Source organism: Dipodomys merriami, unplaced genomic scaffold (genome assembly GCF_024711535.1).
Source record: "Dipodomys merriami isolate MVZ:Mamm:240054 unplaced genomic scaffold, mDipMer1.0.p SCAF_198, whole genome shotgun sequence".
Lineage (NCBI taxonomy): Eukaryota > Metazoa > Chordata > Mammalia > Rodentia > Heteromyidae > Dipodomys > Dipodomys merriami.
Genome location: NW_027203359.1, coordinates 1,058,883 through 1,083,171, shown reverse-complemented (window position 1 = coordinate 1,083,171; position 24,289 = coordinate 1,058,883). Strand labels below are relative to the sequence as shown.

General features: G+C 46.2%; 1 protein-coding gene across 4 annotated transcripts in view; it reads right to left on the bottom strand.

Annotated features, from left to right (window-relative positions):
• Positions 1-24,289, bottom strand: part of Ttc7b (tetratricopeptide repeat domain 7B) — a 211,873-nt gene that overhangs the window by 79,092 nt on the left and 108,492 nt on the right. For all 4 annotated transcript variants that reach the window (XM_070028563.1, XM_070028564.1, XM_070028565.1 and 1 more), the window contains 4 exons: positions 10,306-10,389; positions 9,174-9,278; positions 7,830-7,947; positions 5,385-5,442 (listed from right to left, as the gene is read on the bottom strand). In XM_070028563.1, the coding sequence (XP_069884664.1) occupies positions 5,385-5,442; positions 7,830-7,947; positions 9,174-9,278; positions 10,306-10,389 (365 nt within the window). The remainder of the gene's footprint in view (positions 1-5,384; positions 5,443-7,829; positions 7,948-9,173; positions 9,279-10,305; positions 10,390-24,289) is intronic.

Below are 24,289 nucleotides of genomic sequence, written 5' to 3'. Positions count from 1 at the left end.
AATTTGGGGCACTGTTTGGGCAAATATGGTAGCTTGTGTGCAACACCGTCTTCTTACTAATCTTAAGAGCCTAGTGGACTCCCATCTTCAAGAATCCTCACCAGCAACCTGTGTCTTAAGACACAGCCTTGGGAGGGTTCTCATCTGGACATAAGGAGTGAAGGCTGTGAACTTACCTGTGTTGCCTTTACCATGACTTCTTTCTACCAAAGCCCAGACTGCGCACTCCAGATTGTACAGCTTTACAAATATGGCTTTTCCATGCCATTTGTACATGAAAGAATTTTTTCCCTTTGGCATTCATAAGGAAGATTAAAATGGCATGGTTTCCATCTTTCCTAATTATTCCGAGGAAACCATTACAAAATCGATTATGAAGAGGCTTTGAATTATGTAAGATTATTTTATCTCATCTTCCTTCAGAAATAATATAAAACCAAGTTTCAACAGCCCTCACAGAGAATTTGTCAGAGCTGTAATTTTCTCAGCCCAGTTCCTATTTTTCACAAATGAAGTTAAATCATGGATGCCTCTACACAATGCCAACCGAGTGAGAAGCTGGCAATGGTCTGAAGACTTCGGCGTGGATAATGGTAGCTCTGTCAAAGGCCCCGCCCTACTCTCATCAGATGACTGTGAACTGTTGGCCACAGCTGTGTGAAAGGAACAAACCAGAAGCACTAGCAACCAGGGGTGCGTGCCTATCTGCATCTGATCACACAAAATAAAATTTATAGAAATGAACTCCGGGAAATGGAAAGAAGAGTTTTTTTTTTCTTTTTTTTTTGCTGCTTTTGTTTCTTTTCTTGTGTTCTGTTTATTCACTGATATCTTTGGGAAGGTAGAGGGGGCACAGAAATGGTGGGACAAAGAAGGAACAAATGCAGCAGTGGTGCTAACTAGACACTATGTTGAAAATGAACTATACAACGATGGCTGGGGATGGGAGGGGAAAAACTGGGGTAGTACATTGTCCCCAAAGAAATGTACTCTTTTATCTGACTTATGTAACTATAACCCCTATGGGTGTCATCTTTACAATAGCAATAAAAAATTTTTTCAAAAAGAATTTCCAACCTGGCTATCAATGAAAACCTAACTACCAAGTTTCTAGTGGGGTCTGCTTTAAACACACACAGTTTAAATACCTTCCTCGGAAATTCTGGCCAATGGATCAAACTGTCTACTTCAGCCTAAGAAAGGAGAATGGGAGTAAGGAGACGGTCAAATGATATGAGAACCAGTGCAGTGCATTCTTTCTATGTAGGCTCACAAATGCTGCTGGACACTTTAACCTCTGGGCTTCCCCCTTTGATGTGCCCCCTGCTAACCTGCTCCACAGAAACCATCAAGCTGTGCAAGTCAAGCCCACTGAGCTCTGCCAGGGGATTGAAAGCAGCCCCCACAACCCATCCCCAGGCAGGGAACACCTGGCCTGGCTGCTACAAGACACCCAGAGACCCAGGGAGGCTCATAAAGCACTTCCACAGTTAAAGCACTTCCCCATTCATGAGTCCAAGTTCTCTGCCACCGCTGCCCATGCCACCCACTCACCTGACCTTCCACATCATGCACTGCCTACTGTTAGGTTAGGCTGCGGAGCCTGGACATCAATAATATCAATCCCCTCACCAGAGGGGGAGACCAAATATGATCATCGAGGACCATGGGAGCAGTGTCCAGGGGTGCTGTTGGAGCATGGACTGCCTAGACCACCTGGCGGGCCCCCAGCATGCTGTGAGAACCCAGAGGGCTCCCCAGTTCCAGCTCCAGCACTCTCTATTGCTGAACCAAGACTACAAAGAAGGCTGATGATCACACTTAACCCTGGTCTTTAAGACACATACCTTGGAACAATAAGAGCTATGATGCAATTATCTACTGTCAAGCATCTGGCCCAAGAACACTCGGCAAAAGAGGTATAGCCAGATATAGAATGGGGGAATGTGTGCTGCCAAGGTCTGGTCTCTACACAATCACCTTGTTGCCTTTTTTATTTTTTCCCTCTGTTGTGGGGCCTGAACTCTGGGCCTGGGTACTGTTCCTGAGCTCTTCAGCTCAAGGCTAGTGCTCTACCACTTGAGCCACAGCACCACTTCTGGCTTTTTCTCTTATGTGATGCTGAGGAATCGAACCTAGGGCCTTATGCATGCAAGGCAAGCACTCTACCACTGAGCCACCTTCCCAGCCCCACCCAGTTGCCTTCTGTAGCCAATGCTCTTGAAGTCTCTGTCATTCTTGATTACTGTGGACATTGAATTAGTAAACTAAGAAAAAAATGTGTGTAACTGGGTAACTCTGGGATCTCCCAGTAGTTACATACCTAGAACACCCAAGTTGGTGTGCCCAGGATATCCCTGGCTTCAGTACTAAAAGTCCTATGTTCTGGAAAATGTTAAGAATGTCCCCAATAAATCAGAATGGATTTACACTAGCCACACATGCCACAGTTAAGGTCAAGTCAGGACGCTGTAGGAAAACCGAGTGGGGTTATATACTGTACCACAGCATTTGACCAGCACAAACACCCTTGGGCCTCCTCTCCCATAGGGAGCAGCCCTGGCTCTCTGTCTTTGTGGGTCAGGGCACTGGAACATGCTCTCCACATCCCCACAATTGCTCTTCTCAGCAGGACGTGAGAGCCCACAGAAGCGGCAATGCATAACATTACAAATAATATTATGCTTTGTGTAGAGCCAATGAATTGATGGAGCTACTCGGGCTAAGTTTCTCAGTGTAAGAATTGTCTCATGATTACAATGTAGCTCCACTATTTGAAGATCTTAAAACATCACTCTTGAATCTTCCAAGGAGAAACATATATCTGATTTCTGGCTCTAGTAATAATTAAGAGCTATTTTTATATGCTGTATCTGCAACTCCATCTCTTGTAAAATTATATTCCTTTTTTTCTTCTTTTTTTTTTTTTTCGGGCACATGCGTGGTGGAACTGGAGGAGTTTGAACTCAGAACCTGTGTGCTGTCCCTTAGCTTTTTGCTCAAGGCTAGCATTCTACCACTTGAGACACAGCTCTATTTTCTGCTTTTTGCTAGTTAATTGAACATAAGAGTCTCATGAACTTTGCTGCCAGGCTGGCTTTAGACCATGATCCTCAGATCTCATCCTCCTGAGTATCTGTTATATCTGAGTATCTATTATATCTGAGTATCTGATCTCATCCTCCTGAGTATCTGTTATATCTGAGTATCTGATCTCATCCTCCTGAGTATCTGTTATATCTGAGTATCTGTTATATCTGATATATCTGTTTGCAGATATATAGGTGTGAGCCACTGATACCTGGCTTTTTTTTAAACAAAAATATAAATAGAATTATGTGCAAAATACATATAATACATACTGGAAAAAGTACTTCTTATCCAAGTGGTTTTAAATTACTTCTTTACATGTAAGAAATAATACAAAACATTTTTATTTCCTTCAAAATCTTTCCTTTAAAGGTTTTAATGGGACTCCAACTATTGACTTTTCACACTAGTCAATGTGTACTTGAACCAAAATTTTATCCCTTTGAAAACATTCTATATTTCACACAAATACTAATTTAGGTTAGACTTCACAATAGTTAGGTTAGTAGGGTTTTATTACTCTTTATTCCCATATGAACTAAAATTTTTACATCTCTTTGAATTAAAGCCTAAGCAGAAAAGGAACAAAAATGAATTCAGGCCAAGGAACAGCAGTTACATAACATAGAGTTATCCTGGCAGCTCCGGGCAGACCACCACGGGGGCTGTTTTTAGAGACCCAGTAAGATGTGATGATATAAGAGAAACGAAGCAGATGTAATGGCCACTTTCTTAGGCATTCATGTGTGGGCTTTACAAACTAGGACTGGAGAATCTAAAACCTGAAATCATTTGAAATGGAAATGTTCTCCACGCCGTGCTGAAGAATACCAACAAAAGCTTAGCACAGAGACAGGAGATCTGTTTGCAGATGACAACTGGTACTTTCTGTCATTAAGCAGATGGAGCCTGGCAAAGTAAAGCAGCCATCGGCAGGCCTGCTAGGAAGCAGGAAGGAATGAGATGAAAATGCTGCAGCCTCACTGAAAGCAAATGATAATGACCTTTACGGAAAAAGCACAGGGACGCCATGACCCACCTGGGGGCCACCCTGGCTCTCACACAGGTGTTTGGCAGGGGAGGGTCTCATGAAAAATCCAAAGAAGTAACTGTCGAACATAATTCTAAGAAATCAGTGTAAACCTAGATGTATTTAAGTTCACAAGATCATTTCCATTTCTAGATTTGAACTATACATTCTGGCAGCAATTCATTTTAGGGATTTGTTATATCTATAATAGCAGTAAAATTAGAGGCGTGGGATCATGGCTCAAGCGGTAGAGCCCTTGCCTATTCAACACAAGGCCCTGAGTTCAATCTCTAGTTCCACCAAATAAACAGGACAATGTAGGACAGTAGGTACAAGAAAATCTAGGTTAGAGTCAGGATATCTTGATGCTACAGTGTCTTCAATCATATGGTGGTGACTTTTACAATCCTTGCAACTCAGTCTCATACTGCAATGACATAACTATTGGTCTACACACCTTAGTGCGCAGGGACATGAGAGGACACCAGGGGACACTCGGCATTGTACCATTAGGAGCCCCGAGTTCACTGTCCTAATCACTAGGCATTAGGGAGCAAAGTGGGGAATGGAGCCTGGGGCTCACTGGGCTGGTTTGTTTGCTGTTGTTTTTTCCCCCTGGTAAAGAGATGGTCATTTTACTTATTATTATTTTTACAATTATATTTTTATTATCTTTACACAGTCATACAAAGAAAGGGGTTCAGTTCAGCCTGTCAGTTTATGAGGACAATGCGCCAGGATCAGTGTCACCCCTTTATCATTCTCCCCCTCCTCTCCCAATCCCACCCATCCCCTCAGTTTTTCTCGTTCCATTTCGCATATATACATTGAATATTATGACTGCATTTTTCCACCTTTCTAATTGAGCTTTTTCATCTCATAATAGAAAAGCCTGGAGCTTGATGTGTATTCAAAAAAAAAAAGGAGAAAGAAAAAGATTCCTTCTCTAGATGATGACAAATGTCTTTAATAAAGGAACCGTCATCTCCCTAGACACACAGAGCGTCTGTCTTTTCTGAGCTGAAAGCCATTTGTTACCAAAGATGAATAGAATGTACCCAAATGGATAAACAAATTAAGAATGTAGATTTACAGGGCAACAAGTGATGCAGCAAGTTTTGATTCTGCATGTTGGCTGCTCAAGACGAAAGGCTCTGGGGGCAAAACACTGTTTACATAATCTTTATAAATACCTTCTTTTTATACTTATCATCTTTTGAGTGTCATTACGTACAGCCGAGTGAAAAGATGAACTCCCACTCACCTCTGAAATGCAAGCAGCGCTTTCCTCTGCAGGACCTCCTGCATGCCTCGCAGGGAAGCTGAGAGAAGGGTTCCATTAGTCAGTGCACCGGAGATCAGAGTTCTTTTTACAATAAAGAGCCCATTCCCAGGGTGACACATTAAGAGTAACAGCTCCCGAGGGCCTCCTGCAGCAGGCAATGTGAGGCGGGATGGCAGGCCAGGCTTAGCCCCAAGACACTTGCATTCAGTGAACCCAACCATAGAACAACATCAAGGGAACAGTGAAATGGAATGGTCACTCTTGGTAGCCAGGCTTATCCAAGGCTATTTCCACAAAACCATGTGGAACTCTAGAAGGAGCACAATGGCCTTTCTCAGGTGTATAATGTCACTAGCTCTCATGGGCTTGTAGGGATGGGACATCAGTGGCATTGGACCAATGGCCTTAAGAGAGCAACTGGCACTGAGAGGCTCTGATCCTGATTCTAGGGCACTAGCTTGGAGCCATAAAAGGCCACTTTAACTCACACTGGCCAGGACCTCTACTACCTTGATATGAATGGAAGAGATGGGGCTGCCAATCTCCACCTTGATACTGGAGTATCAGCTCGAAAGTGTGTGGCCACCCAGGTGTGCCCTGTGAGAGCACACGAGTGTGGGCACCTTCATAGCCTCTCCATTAACAAAATAAGTGACGCTGGAACAAGAAAGTACAGCCCTGGAGGAACATGTCTGTGGTTGGGAGTGCAGAAGGGCCTCATCAACAGCTGTACCATAAAGCTCCAGCCCAGGGCTACCAGAACAATGGTGACTGAGCTAAAGAGAGCCTCAGAGCAACTAAAATGAGCCATGAATGTAAGAGGAGGGCCAACAGGGCCAGTGACCCTGAAATTACAGGGCTAATTTGGGGCAATCTTCTGACCTGGGTAAGTCTATGGCACTAAGTTACTCTTCCATGATTGGCTCTTATATATGAGGCAACGTGCTGACTATGGTCAATATGTCATGTGGAAATGGAAAATTAACCAGAAATCCATTACTGAAAAATACCAGATATGCAAAACTTCTCCAGGATCATTCATATTTTAGGACAGAGGAAAAGGGGTAATTTCTAAAAACAGGCTACAACAAAATTATAAAGGAAAAAAAGCAGCACTGTGTAAGTGAGAATAAGATTTTCTCTTATGGGGATGGGGATGTAACTGGAATGGGCTTGTGGAGGGCTTCAGGTGGTGGGCAAAGTTCTACTCCCTGAGCAGGGTGAGGGTTACAAGGCATTTTGCCTTACATTAAACTGGTAACTCACACCTGCAGTCCTAGCTACTCAGGAGCCTGAGATCTGAGGATCACAGTATGAAGCCAGCCCAGGCAGGAAAATCTGTGAGATTCTTAACTCCAATTAATCACAGAAAAAGCTGGAAGTGGTGCTGTGGCTCAAGTGGTAGAGTGCTAGCTTTGAGCAAATAAAAAAAAAAGGAGCTCAGGCCCAGAGTTCAAGTTTCAGGACCAGCAAAAAATAAAAAATAAAAAAATAACAAACATCAGAAAAATAACTTATCAACTTATTTCCTACAAAAGCTTCTTTAAGAATGTAAAATATAATTCAAGTTTTGTTTTTTTAAGTCAGAAGCCCGCTGACCAAAATTTTAAGGAAACCCAAAATATATAAATCACTGCCACTGAAGGGCTCAAATCAGTAATTCTAGCTACCTGGGAAGCAGAGTTCAGGACTTCAGTTCTAGGCTAGCCAGGGCAAAAAGTCAATGACATCAAATCCCAGCAAATAAGCTAGGCATGGTGTTCATAAGGTAGGCAGCAGTCTCTAGGTCTGACGCCAGCCCCAGGGAAGACCTCAGACCCTATCTAAAAAATGCCTAGAGGAAAAAAAAAAAAGGGGAGAGGATGGAGATGTGGCTCAAGTGGCAAAGTACTTGCCTACAAGGCATGAGGACTTGAGCTCAAATCCCAGTTCTACCAAGGAAAACTAAAGTTTATTCCCCATAAGAGCTGTGGATACTTGGTGACCTGCTAGACTACATGTGTACCTGTCTGTGAATTAGAATATGTGAACGCAAGAGGGGCAGTCTCCCGCCAGGTTCACTTCCTGGGAAAGTCTGGTCCTGAATTCTTCTATACTCTCATATCTACAGCCAACATCTTTCACTTAGAATGGTCCAGGTCAAGTGCTGGGGCCCCGGCAGGTGCAAGGAGGGGTCGGGTGACTCATTTCTCAAGGCCCAGCTCATCCCACATATTGGTAGTTGCCCTTCTCCAGCTAGGTAGGAGCCTGGGGTGCAATCAGCCCCCTCCACCTCTGAAAAGAGCCTTCTTCCCTCCCCTCCCAGTCCAGGCAAGGAGGTTGGCAGCACAGGTGCCCACAGGCCTATGTGCCAGGATGACCCAACTCTGCCCTCTGGCAAGGCTCAGGGGAGCCGGGGTCCCTGCACGGCAGGACTTCTCTTACCATCAGTGGCCTGCAGACTGTAGGTGAGCCCCAGGGCTAAGTAGCCTTTGGCCTTGAATTCTGATGTTTTTTCTCCCACATCCACGACGGTTTTGGCAAACTTCTCAGCCTCTTCCAGCTGAAAAATGAGACAAGTTAAAAACAACAATCTGCAGAATTTCTAACATGAGTTCCCGTGAGCATTTGCTGCCCAAAATGAATTTCTGATGAGTCACTGTGGAAGTAAGTCCCAAACCTTCCAATACCACTCCAGCCACTCTGTCTTCTTTATTGAGCCTATCCAACGGCCCTCAGGACTCCTATCCTTGGATTTTTTTTTCTTTAAGTTTTCCCTTATTGCTTATTTGCCTTCTTTTCCAAAGTCATTTTTCTACTTTTATTAGTTTGCGGATGAGTTCTGCAGTTAGGTTATACTAGGAATTCAGAAGTTGAATTAAGTCTGTTTGGAAAGAATAAAGTTCTTGGAACTTTACTTTTGCTTGGGTCTTTTTTTAATGACATAAAGAATCCATTTGAATTCTATTTGTCACAAGCTCCCATCTTTTTTTTTTTTTTTGTATAGTACACAGTACGTGGACCATGCCAGCGGCTCGCAGTGAGAATGTACACAACTGTGCACTGTATTTCAATGGCCAGTTACCAGCAACTCAGGAGGCTGAGATCCAAAGGATCAAGGTTTGAAGCCAATAATCCAGGCAGAAACGTCTGAGACTCTTATTTGCAATGAACCAGCAAAAAAAAAGCCTGAAGTGGAGCTGTGGCTGAACTGAGAGAATACCATCCTTGAGCAGAAAAAACCTAATGAGTGTGTGAGGAACTGAGTTCAAGCCCCAGTACCAGCACAAAATAAAACAAATACAGCAAAGAAATGAAAACTTCATCCTATGAGGCATTTATCTATCTCGCCCTCTTCACACATTAGCCTAGGCGCTCTATTCTCTAATGATATATCTTTGAGGAATTAGAACTGTTATCAATCAGGTTGTTGCACTGATGTAGGAACATGAATACTTGAAGAAGAAAGCATGAGTGAAGGAGAATGGCAGAGAGTGGGTGTGCACAAGCTGAAGCAGAGAACAGTTTGGTTTCACAGAAAGCCCAGACTGCCCCAAGGGTGAACTGGTGTGGCACACGCTTCCTATGGCCTACATGACTTACACATAGCAAAATGGGCCTGAATGTGCATTCTAAATGGTGTGATCACTGCTACTTTTCCGGTCCATTTCCATGAAAAAGGAAACCAGGAGCAGACCCCTTGCTTTGGCAGGAAATAGTTTTGCATGACTTGGAGACCCCCTGAGGAGCAGAGGGTGGTTTCCCCCCCCCCCCCCCGCCCCTACTCACCCAGTGAAGGGAGCCCATGCACAGCTTGGCAGCCAGGAGCGGGATAGTGGCATCGTCGGGCTTCAGCCGGATGCATTCCTTCAGCACCTTCACAGCCCGGGCAGACTTGGCAAGAGGAGAGAATTTCAGTGAAACTCAACATGTTGGACTGAACCAGATAGCCTTCCCAGAGGGCTTTCCTAACCAAGCAGGGGTCTGAGGATGGCCAGAATCAGAATCCCGAGTAACAGGGGAATACAGTGCAGCCATAAACAAGTGATAATGTACCCCTGGCATGCCCTAAGGTCCCTGCCACTTGTGTAGTCATTGGGAAAATAACAGAAGCTTATGCTATTATAAAAATAAAATATCCTGGCAAGGTGCTGGTGGGTCATGCCTGTCAACCTAGCCACTCAAGAGACTGAGATCTGAGGATTGTGGATCAAAGTCAGTCATCTCCAATTAATCAGCAAAAAGCTGGAAGTGGAGATGTGGCATAAGTGGTAGAGTGCCAGCCCTGAGCAAAAAAGCCAACTGAGTGAGGCCTTAGTCCTGAAGGGCCCCAATGAATGAGAAAAACAGAAGCTACCCCCTTCCCACCTTTCCATACACCTGAGTGCGTGTAGTGAGCTGCTGTCCTGAGCTCCGAACTCACAATGGCTCACCTGTCCAGTCAGAACTCTAGAAGCAGGTTCTTGTATTGCTCACTTTGCTAGGCGGGTAATGCAACGTGTGCTGGGTCATTTAGCTGTGATGGGACCCAGGCTTGCACCCTGCGGCTGCCCTCTATCTGTTCCCTACACTTCCAGTGCCCTACGCCATCTTCTATCACACACTGCTGAAGACCACCAAAAGGCCTCCCTTCGAGGAATGTCTACACTTCCAAACAAGTATGAGGGTCGTCAGTACCGGCTTTAGTTTAAACCAGTCCATTTCATATGAATGTGTCACAACAGCCAGCAAAGGCCAATATTTCAGAAACGTTCATCATAGTACTATGTCCATCTTGGCTCCAAAATGATGACATTTGTTTTTCCATTATGACAGGATCCCAGCACAGTATGAAATTGTGGCTTAGTCTTACGTAAGGCAGTGTGGAATTCAGTAACAGACTAGTCCACACAGCAAAGAGACATCGTACAACACCACTCACTTTTCCAGCAGCCATCAGTGACAGGGCAAACTGGTACCAAAGGTGGAACTCCTCGAAGGCAAACTTCATGGCTCTTTCTAAGCACTGGGGTGGAGAGAGAAACAAATGCCAACAGGTGAGAGTCTTCACTACTGGATCCAATGAGTTTGCATCTACATGCAGTACGCCAATTCCACCAGCATGGCTTCCCTTGTGTGCCTAGCTTGCACCTTCCACCAAACACCTCCAGAGAAGTCCCTGTATTGTGCTGTGGATGGAGCCGGAGGCCAGAACAACCCACAACTAGCCAAGACACAATCCCTGATTCCAAGTAGCTTTGATCTACAATGTAGGCAAGGAGTAGAGAGAAGAGAGGAGAGAAAGGAGGAGGAGAGAGGGGAGGAGAAGGGAAAAGGGGAGGGGAGAGGAGTGGGAAGAGAGGGGGGAAGAGAGAGGTAGAAAGGAGAGAAGAAGGAAGAAAGGAGAGAAAGAAGGAGGAGAGAGGGGAGGAGAAGGGAAAAGGGGGGAGACGAATGGGAAGAGAGAGGTAGAAAAGAGAGAAGAGGGAAGAGAGGACAGGGAAAAGGAAGGAGAGGGGAGAGGAAAGGAGGGGAGGAGAAAAGAGGGAAAGAGAAAAAGAGTGTTGAGAGGAGAGAGGAGGGGAGGGAGGGGAAGAGAAGGGAAGGAAGGAGAGGAAAGGGAAGGGTAGGGAAAGAGAGGAGGGAGAGTGGATGGGATGGAGAGGGAAGGGAGGAGAGGTCGGGCACTGGTGGCTTATGCCTGTAATCTTAGCTACTTAGCTACTCAGGAGGTTGAGATCTGAAGATCGCAGTTCAAAAGTAGTCCAGGCAGCAAAGTCCATGAGACTCGTATCTCCAATTAACCACCCAAAAGCTAGTAATTGAGTGGTAACACAAGTGGTACAGCACTAGCCTTGAGTGAAAAAAAACTAAGGGACAGTACCCTAAGATCAAGCTCCAGTATTAGCACCAAAAGAAAAAGAAAAAAGTAAAAAGAAGCACTGGCATATGGCTATGAAGCACCTAATTTATGCTGAGTGATGTTACAGCAAGACACTGGCAAAGTGCTTGGTCCAGCAGGAGTTACTGGGTAGGGCCTAAGGTGTTCACATATACTTTGCTGGGCCCTGCCCCTTCAAAGTTGGTGGTGGGGCAGCCAGGAGATGCCAGCAAGGGGACAGCAGCCACCCATCCACGTGGGTGGGAAGAGAAGTGCCCTGCATACCCCGCCCCTGCCAGGCAAGGCAGCTGCCTCCACCAGGCTTGTGACTGGGATCAGAATTAATTCATATTTGGATCAGTCACTCTACACTGCCTTGGTTACTCACACTGGCATATAATCTGCACCGGTACAGGTACTAAGTGGCAGAGTGGGGCCTGAACTTAATTCTAGAGCCACCTAACTGCGCATGCTCTGGGCATAGGCGGCCAGCAGCTACAACTGAAGCCTTTAAGAGGCACTGTGGCAGCAGGTCAGGTTGGAAGGACACCAAACAAGGAAAAGCCAGTTAAGACTTAAAATTGACTTGGGGAACTGGGAGGAGGGCTGAGGGGAAGGAGGAAGCAGTGGGTGGAGGCCGGGCAAAGGAGCGAGGGTAGATGAGGACCAAAACTGAGGCTTGATCTAGGGCCCCACTCAACGAATTCACTGCCATGCGCTATTAAGCTCTTAAATACTCTCTCTCTCTCTCTCTCTCTCTCTTTCTCTCTCTCTCTCTCTCTCTCTCTCTCTTTCTCTTTCTCTCTCTCTCTCTCTCTCTCTCTCTCTCTCTCTCTCTCTCACACACACACACACACAGAAAGATTTAAATGTTGAGCAGGGTGAGGTGGCACACACCTGTCACTCTAACACGCGGGAGGCCAAGGCAGGAGGATCTGGAGTTGGAGGCCAGCCTAGGCTACATAGTGAATCCCAGTCCTCAATATCAATTGTTTTCCTGATGGACAAAAGCAGCTCAGCCGTTGAAACAGACTGTTCTGGGTCCTAAGGCTAGACACTCAATATAAATGCAAGTGAGAGAAGACAGTAAATCCTTTCTTTTCTTTAATGCTAAAGGCTACCATCCGCATTGTGCTCTGGGGGCAGGGGTGGAAGTTCACTTCCGGGTAAGGTAAGCACCTCCACAGGAAGATGGCCCTGGCCGCTGTGGTGCAGGGTATTCACCAAACCCTGGGGCTGGAGAAGACGGGGAGTGCCCAGGGGAAGCAGCGAGAGGAGAGAGCACTACTCGTTTTTAGTGGGGGGTGGGAGGGGTTCCGCTCCAGTTACCAAGCCAACCCAGGCCCAAGGGCACACCCAAGCGAATGGCTCCGCTCTGCCTTGCAATCACCCCTGCTGCCAGCCCCACGTATTTGTACAGCTTCTACCCTAGTACCCTCTAAACAGGGAAGTCAGAGCCAGGCGCCAGTGGCTCACCTGTTCAGTAATCCTATCTACCCAGGAGGCTGAGATGTGAGGATTATGGTTCAAAGCTAGCCTGGACAGCCAATCTGTGACCTTGTTTATCTCTAGCTAACTAGCAAAAAGCCAGAAGTGGAGCTGTGGCTCAAGCTAAGGGACAGCACCCATGTCTCAAGTTCAAGCCCCAGTACCGGCACATAGAAACAAACAAACAAACAAGAACAACAACAATAAAAAAAAAAGAGGAGGTCATGAGCTTTACAGTAGCTGGAAAGGAAGAATGTGGGCCTCACCACAGGCTGGGTATGTATAGACAAGACAATTAACTCTGCTCCTGGGAGGCCGGGTTCATACTTAAAAAAGGCTACTGGGAACGGACCTCAGATACGGGCTAGGAAATGCTAAATCAAGATCACTATTACTCCTTCAACATTTCTAACTAGCTAACTAACTAACTAACTAACTAACTAACTAACTATATATATATATATATATATATATATATATATATATATATATATATATATATATATATATATGGTCTCCAACCCCTGGGCTCAAGTGACGCCTCTGCCTCCTGAAAACTGAGACAAAATGGTGTGCACTCCTCTGACCAGCGAAGTCTTTCAAAAACACTTTTCATCTTAATAAAGAAAATGCATCCAATTTCATACTTGTCAGTTTACTCTTTCAGGAGAAGACGCAATATGAGGCCTTTGGAAAGAGGGCACAACACTAAAGAACTGGACTAGAATGCATGTTGGTTGATTTATTTGGCAAGTTTTCTGGTAAGGCTTGCAAAGTAGTCAGGCACTGTTTTAGTTGCTCTCCAAGTCTCCCGGTACTGGGTCACCCCTAACAACCCCACGTGGCCTGCGCAGGTGCGGCTGATCCCGCCCTCCCAGAGGGGAGGGGCCGGGAGTGGGAAGCACACAGGTGTTAAGTGACACACCATCTCCTGTCTCCTGGAGCTGGTGGCAGAGCTAGCTGGAAATCTGAGCCGCCTGTTTCCAGAGTCTGAACTCTGTAAGCTCTCCACTCTCCTGCCTGTAGGACTGCAGTCACTGTGAGCACTTAGCAGCCCCAGTCACACTGCACCCAGTGAAGTGTAGCTGAGAAAAGGCCTTTAAAAAGGCCACGTCCTCCTGGAATGATGTCAGAGGTTCAGCAGTGCATTTTCTGCTAATGGAGGGTGTGGGGGGGTGGTGGGGGTGGTGTCTGTGTGGCCTCTTGGGTATCCCTGAGGCTACAGAGTACCGAGAGCTTACAGCCTGTGGGATTTTCAAGATGCTCCCCTGATTCTGAATACCCAGGGGCACACGGTAGGCAAGGCATACTTCCCCCTCAAAGACACTTGACTAGACAAAGATTTAGGCAGCCACACACTGCCTCTATCCCGCTGCAGCTCTCACTGTCCCCACCCAGTCTGGATAGCTTTCTTGTAACTATAACAACCCATATCCCATAATAAGCCTTGGGGATGCCATAAAATCACTGTAAGCCAGTGACTGCAAACTGAAACTATCTCATCCCAGCTCAGAGGCATAGGAACTCCATCACAGTTGAACGGTCTGCTTTCCTGCGGTCTCCCGACAGCACGTGATACACAGCCAGCTCTCAATGTGTCCGGACAGCTCCAGATGTCCCCCAAATCCTGATGTACCTAACATATCTTCTCTTAGGTTTCCATAAACAGCAAGAGACACACTCTTGCCCAGCCCAGGTCATCCAGGCACCCCCAATCGTAAGAAAACACCTGCCAAAGAACACCTGTAAGTGACAAGGAACTTGTCATGGGGGAGGTTGGCATGGGGGAGGTTTGGTATCTACAGCCTCTCAGACAGGGTGTATGTTCCCCCAATTGTCTGAGCCCTTTAGGAAACCCCGATCCTATCTGTATGTGACAGCATAAAAATGTAAAAACTGTACACAAATAAAAATGCAAAAGTATCTACAAATCAAAAAAAAGTCAAATCAAATCAAAGCATTTCCATTTTAATGTTGGTCCCAGTGGAAAAGTACTGGAGAAAATGGATTTCCCAGAAGATGGCAGGTGTCATATGTATGGGGCCCAGGAAACCGGCTACTGAAGCTCACAGGCCTGGTGTGATGAGGAGGAGGAAGAGGAGGAGGAGGATGGAGGAGGGGGAGGAGGAGGCAGAAGGGCAGAAAACGGAGAAAAGGAGAGGGAAGAGAAGAGTAGGAGGAAGAAGAAGGGGGAGGAGGAAAAGAAGGAAGAGGGGAAAGAAGAAGGAGAGGAGGAAGAGGAGGAGACACTAAAGGAGGAGAAGGCAGGGAGAAATAAAGGGAGGAGGGAAAGAAGCAGAAAGAGGAAAAGGAAGGCGAGGAGGAGGAGGAGGAGCAGCAGCAGCTACATTCATGCCTTCTTCAGAAGGCACTGGCTCTGGGGTGACTGCCTAGGCCTAATCAAGCGTCTGTCTCCCCATGCAGAGGGCTGTCCTGGGGGCTGAGGGAGCGCATGAAAGATGCTCCCATGAGTGTCTGACCCAGAAAGAGGACCGCTATCATGACAGTGGCTATGGGCAATGCTGAAAAGCAGGGCTTGGAGAAGCGAGATGACCGGAAGTGAGAACCGCTGGGAATGGATGTGTGGTACCCGTGGATGGCCAAGGGAGAAGGGGCAGGAGTCTTTGAGGGTAAAAGAGGGTGATGGTGGGATTCAGTGTCAGGTGGAGGGAGGGGATAAGGTATGTGAGCACGGCTGCAGATTTGAGACCTGGCACAAAAAAACAGGTCTAGATCACCTTCTTCACGGGCACAGAGGACAGGCTTGGCAGCAGTACTAACAGCCTACCAGGAAGGGCAGATGCAGCCAAGGGGGGTGCATCCCTGCCACCCTCTTTAGTCATGGTGACACTCACTTGATGCCATGGGAACCTGGCAGAATAGCTGTCAAGCCCTCTGTGGGATTAGGATTATTCATGGCATGGTAGTGGGAATGTCACTTGCAACGTGTTCCCGCCGGAGCAGAGCTGGTGCTTCTCCATGCTCTTATTTCAGCTTCTCATAAGCAGTGGTCTTTGAGGGGTTCCGGATAGGAGCCGCTCTTCTGGCATCAGAGGGATTTGGTAATTATAGCCCCTTGTACGCAAGGCCTAATCACACCAACTGGGCCCTGGGCAAAGACAGCTGCATAATGCCACAAGCAAGGAGAAGCCAGAGTCTATTTTTGGAACCTAAGAGTGAGGTTTAGCATCCAAAACCCACAGGGGAAGGGGCAGAAATAAACAATCTGATACTCACAAAGCTGGCCTCAAGCCCAAGGCTGAAGTCCATGAAAGAATGGTCACACGGTGAATTGCCTCACCTGCGGACAGGTGGCTGGATGCTAGCTGTTTGTATCACACACATGCTGCATTGGGTGCGGAGGTTTTCCTCTCTACATCATACAACCTCATGAGTCAGTGGTTAAATGTAACTTTTTAGGGAGTACTAAAAAGTTTTAGAAATTTTAATCTCAGAGCCAAATCCTTGCTAGGCTGGTACTCTGCCACTTGAGCCATTCCACCAGCCTTTTTTTACATTATTTCTTTTCAATATAGGGTCTCAATTGATGCTCCAGTTAGCCTGGACTGCAATCCTTCTATTTGTGTTTTCTAATATCTCTGGGATGACAGGCACACACCAGCATGTCATTGGTCAAGATGGAGTCTCATAGATAGATAGATAGATAGATAGATAGATAGATAGATAGATAGACAGACAGACAGAAAGACAGACTGACCTTGAACCACAGTTCCTCAATCTCTGCTGCCCAAGTAGCTAGGATTATTGGCTAAAGCCAATGCACTCAGCTGTAATCTTAAATTTTTAACATGGTACGTGGATAGTAATTTGCTCCTTTACCTCCAGCAATTAAAAATTACCTACCTATTTAGACAATTTGACCATTGTCTTAGACCTACAGAATGACATAAACAGAAAACAAGTAACTAGAGACCTTAAGGATTATCTGGTCCCCTTTTTACTCTATGGATGTAGAAAGCAAGCCCAGACAGGAAATAGGACTGGCTCAAGGTCACATAGTTGTAGAGATGAAGTTAGAACTCAGATCTTACAATGCCCAATTCAGAGCTCTTCTTCCTTTTTTCCCCCTTTTCTTTCTTTCTTTTTTTGTTGGTTGTGGGACCTGAACTCAGGGCTTGGGTGCTGTCCCTGGGCCTCATTGTAGTCAAGGCTAGTGCTCTACCACTTGAGCCACAGCACTACTACTAGTTTTTGAATAGTTTATTGCAGATAAGAGTCTCACAGAGGGCTGGGAAGGTGGCTCAGTGGTAGAGCACTTGCCTTGCATGCCTGAGGCCCTGGGTTTAATTCCTCAGCACCACATAAGCAAAAAGAAAAAAAGCCGGTAGTGGCGCTGTGGCTCAAGTGGTAGAGCGCTAGGCCTTGACTGAAGAGCTGAGGGACAGTGCCCAGGCCCAGAGTTCAGGCCCCATGACCAGACCCAAAAATAAAAAAAAAAATTAAAAAAAAGAGTCTCACAGAGACTTTTCTGACCCAGGCTGGCTTCAAAACATGGTCCTCAGATCTTGGCCTCTTGAGTTGTTAGGACTATAGGCATGAGCCACTGACAAGGGCTCTTATTTCTAAATTAGCTAAAAATAAAGGCACAAATTAAAATGGGGTTTGAGAGATCTTCTCCACAGGAGTCTGGGTCCAGAAGAAGATTCTAAAAAGTATTCAGCTACAAAAACAAGTTCCCTCCGTCTCCCTGAATTGTGAGGACACACAGATACAATGTTTATGTTTGACCAAGTTTTCTCCTCTTACTTTGGAAGTAAAATAGAGCAAACTCTGTATCCTTGTACCACCTCTTTCTGTTTCTTTTTGCTTTAAAATAGCAAGACTGCGCCAGGCAGAGGAGTCACGAAGTTTTATTTCTTTGGCAAATGCCTAAATTAAAGGATATCATTGCCTGTGGCCACAGTGAGAGGGGAGAGAGTGAGCTGTTTTTGAAAAGTCTCAGACTTTAATAAAGAATTTGAATGTTGGATATCATTCTCAGGCAAAATCCCTTCTCAACTACACAAAGCAACTCCATCAAGTCTGGACAGGAATTTGTAAATGGGTCTCCAGGGCCCAAGACCACTCACTCCCTCTACTGCTTGGCTGATGTAGCTGCCTCCTTGTCATCCTTACAAAATATACTACACTCAAGACACAAGAACCTCATTCCTCTCTCTCCCTCCTCCTCAACTGTCCCACCCCTACACTTCTCAATCTATCCGCCTTGGCTCAGGGCACCTGGTTTCAGCACTTCAACCTGAGCTGCAGCCTCACCATGCATAGATGAAGGAGAAAAGTATGAAGCTCAGCTAGTGGCAGGCCAGCAGCATGCTATATACAAAACAAATGTGCATTATTGGCTCAAATGGAGAAATAAAAATGGATGGAGAGTTTGGATCAATTTGTTTGTTATCCTTTAAGTAGGGCCTCAGAACAACTAGAGGGATGCAGGGAATTGCAAAGATGGTGGCATTCCAAACAAGACTGAAGCAGGACCTCTAATCTATAGTCTGAGGGTCCAGTCTGACCTGTAGCCTGTTTGCATAAAGATAAGCATATAAACCAATGGGACAGAGTAAGGAAACCAGATTTCTATTGTTAGTTGATTTTTGTAAGGGTGCCAAGTCCATGCAATGAGAGAAAGAATAGTCCTTCAACAAACTGTGCTGGAAGAACTGGATCTGCATGTGCAAAACCATCTATAAAACCAACCCAAAATGGACCCAATAGCCTAAATATAAGAGCAAACCCTACAAAATACTTAGAGGAAAACCTAGGGTAAAACTTCAGGATCTTGGATTTGCCAGTGGAACATAAGCAAGAGAAGAAAAATATACTGGGCTTAATTAAAATTAAAAACGTATGTATTAAAGGACAGTCTCATAATCAAGAGTGAACAGAGAACACACAGAATGGGAGGAAATATTTTCAAATCATATTCCAGTAAGAGTTTATTATGTATGATAAATAAAGAATAACTATAACTCAACACTATGTGACAGCAAAAAATGAGCACTGGGGTTGAACAGTCATTTTGGCAAAGAAGATAAATGGCTAATAAACACATGTACAAGGTCATCAGTGACTAGGGAAAGTCCAGGCAAGGCCACAATGGATACCAGTTACCATCCATTAGGATAGCCATTACCAAAATAGCAAGTGTAGGTGAGATGTGGAGTTACTAGAACCCTAGTATATAGGAGCAGAATGTTAAATGGCACAGCCACTGTGAGAATCAGTTTGGTAGCTCCTCAAACAGTTAAACATAGAATTACCATATGAGCTGGCAGGTATTGCTAAAAAGAACCGAAAGGAGGAACTCAGCTATGTGTACGCCAGTACTGTGACATATTTGTGATAGCCTCAAGGTGAAAACGTGCGTGTCCCTCAATTAATGAATGGACAAAACAAAATGTAGCATATGCATACGACGGAATATTGTTCTGCCGATAAAAAGGCATAAAGTTCTAAAAGAATACTAGCTGACAGTTTGTCATGAGATGGCTGAACCTGAAAACCATTAAACTAAGTAAAAAAGCCAGATATAAAAGTGAATACTGAGGCTGAGAATGTGGCTTAGTGGTAGAGTGTTTGCCTAGCATGCATGAAGCCCTGGGTTCAATTCCTCAGCACCACATAAACAGAAAAAGCAGGAAGTGGCGCTGTGGCGCAAGTGGTAGAGTGCTAGCCTTGAGCAAAAGAAGCTCAGAGACAGTGCCCAGGCCCTGAGTTCAAGCTCTAGGACTGGTCAAAAAAAAAAAAAAAAAAGTGAATACTGTATGATTCCATTTAATACCAGGTACCTAAAACAGGCAAATTCATAGAGACTGAAAGTAGACTAGAGGTTGCTGAGGTGGGGGGAACTATTGCTTAATGGGTAGAGTTTCTGTCTAATGTGATTTTAAAAAGTCTGAAACTAGATAGTTACAATATTGTATACAACAATGTGAAGGTAATTAAATGCCACTGAATTGTGCCCTTTAAAAAGTTGAAGATAGCATATTAAATTATTGTTAAAGCAAATAAAACGGGCATCTCTGCATGCTTGTTTCTCTAAAGCTAGCCACACTAAGGAATTTCTAATGAGTGCCACAGATGAAAGCAACACTTCATTCGAAAGACGGAAGCACCATCAATCACAGCAGGAACTGAGATTATTGTTATTATTTTTTTCACAACAGTACTGGGGCTTGAACTTAGGGCCTTGTGCTCTTACTTGGCTTTATCACTGAAGCCTGGCATTCTCCAACTTGAGTTATGCCTCTACATTAAAGGGCTAAGATTCTTTGGGGGCAGGGTGTCATGGAAAGATAACAGAGTTGAGATCTGTTCATGATCTATGTACAGAGTAGGGCCCAACTCGTCTGCTGCTGCCTAATTCCCATTAACCTCAGCCTGCCTGCTGCCCTTCTGGGGGGTGGGGAGGGGGTGGGAGGGGTCAGTTTACCTGCAAAGCTCAAGAAATGACAGTGAGTACACCTGGGCTGGGAAGTGCTGGCAATTCAGCAAAGTTTTTTTTTTTTTGTGGGTTTTTGTTTTGTTTTGTTTTGTTTTGGAGCTTGAACTCTGGGCCTGGGCGCTGTCTCTGAGCTCTTCAGCTCAAGGATAGCACTCTACCACTTGAGCCATAGCGCCACTCCAGCTTTCTGGTGGTTAATTGGAGAAGAGTCTGATGGGCTTTCTGGCCTGGCCTGGCTTTGAACTTCAGTCCTCAGATCTCAGCCTCCTGAGTAGCTAGGATTATAGGTGTGAGCCACTGGCACCTGGCTTCAGCAAAGTTTTGTTCTTTTTGTTGTTGTTGTTTAATCTTTCCTTGTTATATAGCCCAGGCTAGCCTGGAACTCCCAATCTTCTCATTTTCTTCCTCCTGCTGGCCAAGTGCTGAGATTACCAGATTGATTCAGCAAGATTTTACTCAGCCTTCCCCAGGAGCTGAACTCTCTGCCCTGGTTTTTCACAAGTCTGTGTCTCTGTTGGCACCTCTCACACCACTGATGTCTTTCAGGCCTCTTGGTGGTTCAACTCCAAAGCAGCTTAGCAAAGAGCGGGCTCCCAGGCAGGCCCAGCTCCATGTATGGTGCTCTCCAGCCTGTGTCGGCTAGGGAGGTGCAAGTGTCCTTTTAGAACTATCAGTAACTAACCAGACAGGCCTACCCACAGAACCATAGATCAAAATACCATTTCAGCCTTAAAGCGGCCATGTCTATGCAGGGGCACACATACAGCCTGCAGGAAGGACGCATGATATTCCGTCAAAATGGAGCGACGAATAGTCAAATTCAAGAAACAAACCTGCTTAGCGGTTTGGGCTCATTCTGAAAACCAGAGGAAGCAGGGCTCCTTGCTTTACTTTTAATAGCGTGGGTTGTCATGCCAACCAAGGCTGTTGTTTAAATTAAAGGGGGAAAAGAAATGTTCCTTCCTACACAAACCTTTCAGCAGGACTCACAATTAGTCTTCTAAAAAACATGAAAACGAATACACTGGAGTGATGGTAAACATTGTGCTTATATTTAAACCTGTCGGAGTGAGGCTCTCATCCACCTCGAGCCTGGGATGGTTGTTCTGTCATCGCTGCCCAATATCAAGGCCTGAAGGAAAGCAAGCTTGGTGTGGGCATGCACCAAGGCTGCTGGTCTTAAACCGGGAGAGTAGACTTCAGCCTTAAATGAGCACTGCAGAAGAAAGGGATCGAATGATATCCCATGACAGAGCCTCTGCTTCCCAGATACAACCAGGCTCTTTAAAGGCTGGGTCTGCACAGAGCTGTAGGACACACCCATCGTCCATGGGCACCAGTGACAGGAGGAAAGATGAGCTTGTACTTGTATTCATAGTAGTTGCTCTCCTTCCCTCCCCTCCCCTTCTTTTCCCTTCCCTGGTCTGTGGACTGGGTCAGCCAAGGAGAGGAGAGCAGGAAACCAAGTCCCACCCTGCTGTAGGAGTGCTGCTGCTGGCTGGGATAAGAAGAAGAGGAAAAGCTCAGGACAGACCCTCTTCTGTCCTAACAGGCTGATGGCTGCCAGCTCTTGTGTATGCATACCAAGACTGCATGTGTGCAAAGCACACTCACCTCAGTCTTTCTGAGACAGAGAGGATCTGCTCGCAGATCAGTCCTCTACAAGACCCATTGGGAAGGGTATCTCTTTCTCTTAGACTAAAGCAGACCCCTTGTTCAAAATCCCAGTGGAAATCTGAGGCCACTAACAGTAAGTAGCAAATCCCACACATGCTGCTTCTCCTCTACCTCCCGCAGCACCGTCACAAAGTTACTGTCCTGCCCTGTCTGATTCCCTGATGCCCCTCCTACCACATCCTTGCACTTGAGGTCACCACTTGTTATGTGAAATTTACATAAATTAAAATCAAATTCTCTTCACTCAAAGTCCTGAGGAAGTGGAAGGGCAGGTGAGAGAGAACAAAAACGTAAGGCAAATGGATTTAAGACAGCAGGAGAGAAGCAGGAGGTGAGGGAAGCAGGAGGTGAGGTGAGGCAGGGGAGAGATGGCTTCTGCAGGGCAGAGTAGGGGTGCAGGCCCATCCTCAGGAGGGGTGGCGTGGCCTCCTGGGGTGCCATGAGCTTTCATGTTTCCAATATGACATCCGCCATATTGGTCAGAAGATCTGAATCTCAGGTTGGCAGTCATCACATTTGCCATGGGCATACCAGATGCTTACATAGAAAGGGCAGGGAAAAGCCGGGCAATGGTGGCTCATGCCTGTAATTCTAGTTATTCAGGAGGCTGAGATCTGAGGATAGTGGTTTAAAGCCAGCCCAGGCAGGAAAGTCCATAAGGCTGCAATGAACCACCAGAAAACCAGAAGTGATGCTGTGGCTCAAGTAAGTGGTAGAATGCTAGCCTTGAGCTGAAGAATTGAGGGACAGTGCCCAGGCCCAGAGTTCAAGCCCCACGAGGGAGGGGGGGGGGAGGGAGAGGGAGAGGGAGAGGGAGAGGGAGAGGGAGAGGGAGAGGGAGAGTGCAGAAGAAACCAAAGCCAAGTATGCAAGCCCTCCAGCACAGGATGTAAGGGGTGCTGAGCCCCCTGAGGTGTGCTGAACTTCTAGGGAGGGCATGCTGAGCCTTCCAGGGTCAACTGGTCCCTTCTGTCCCCATTGGGAGAGGTCCGAGGACAGAGGCTGCACTGTGTCCACACTGGACCCATCTGATTGCAGGCCCGTGGCAGGGAACAGCTGACAGCACACATATGTGTTGAATAAATGTTTTTTGTTTTGTTTTGTTTTGGTTTTTTAACTCAGGGCCTGGGCATTGTTCCTAAGCTTTTTTGCTCAAGGCTCATGCTCAACCCTTTGAGCCACAGCTCCACTTCCTGTTTTGGGTGATTAATGGGAGATTAGAGTCTCACTGGGCTGGCTTTGAACCATGATCCTCAGATCTCAGCCTCCTAAGTAGCTAGGATTATAGGCGTGAGCCACCTGTGCCTGGCTAAAGATGTGAATTTTATATAGTCTATCATTTGAGTTATATTTCTAAGAGTAGAGATAAAATACAAAAATCTAAAAGGCTGGAGGGATGGAGAGGTAAGTCCCCCTTGTTTCTCCCCGCACCACATCCCGTGAAGGCCCCCACTTTGCCCTCTCCAGTACCCTGAAGGCAGCCTTTGGCACTGCCTCAAGCATGTTAATGTTATTATTATTATTTTTTTGGTGGGTGATAGGGCTTGAACTCTGGTCCTGGGCCCTGTCCCTGAACAATTCAGTTCAAGGCTAGAGCTCTACTACTTGAGCCACAGTGCCACTTCCAGTTTTCTGGTGGTTGATTGGAGATACAGGTCTCATGGACTTTCCTTGCCCGGGCTGGCTTTGAACCGTGATCCTCAGATATCAACTTCCTGAGTAGCTAGGATTACAGGTGTGAGCCATCAGCACCCAGCTGCTTCAACCATTTTAAAGGTGGCTAGTGAGGTACACACAGGGCTCCAGACTCTGCAGTGACTTGGTGTCAGATCATCCCCACAAGGTGGAGGCCGCATGCGACATCAAGGTGAAAGTCATCTGAGTGAAAACAAGGATTCCTTGCTGAGAGGAGGCATACGCCACAGAGCTGCGGGCACACACAGTCGTGTCCCGGGGCCATCCATGGGAGGACACTGAGCTGAGAGCAGAGACTCTGCGGCCTGTCAGAGGAGCTTCTGCCCTGAGGGACGAGGGTAGATTTCTACCTGGGGAAAGGCTGCATTGCTACATGAAGGTATGAAGACATACGGTAGGCCACACCCCACCAGAGACCTGGGGGCTAAGTGATCTGTCTATAGAGGAAGAAAATACCTAGACCATGAGCAGGAGGCCTGGAGCCCATACCTGACAGGATCAAGCTGGTCGAGAGGAGGAACCCAGAAAAAGCAAGGCTCCCAGAGGAGGACAATCTGAGCTGGGTGAATATGCTAGGACCAGGCCCTGGCAAGCAGGCCCTGTGAGCGGGGCTTCTGCACGCACCATGTTATCCTGCCTCATCGTGGGGGCCTTGGTGTTTTTGAAGGCTGAGTAACCATCGCTCTGTATAGTCACCAAACCAGAGACTAAAAAAAGATGCAA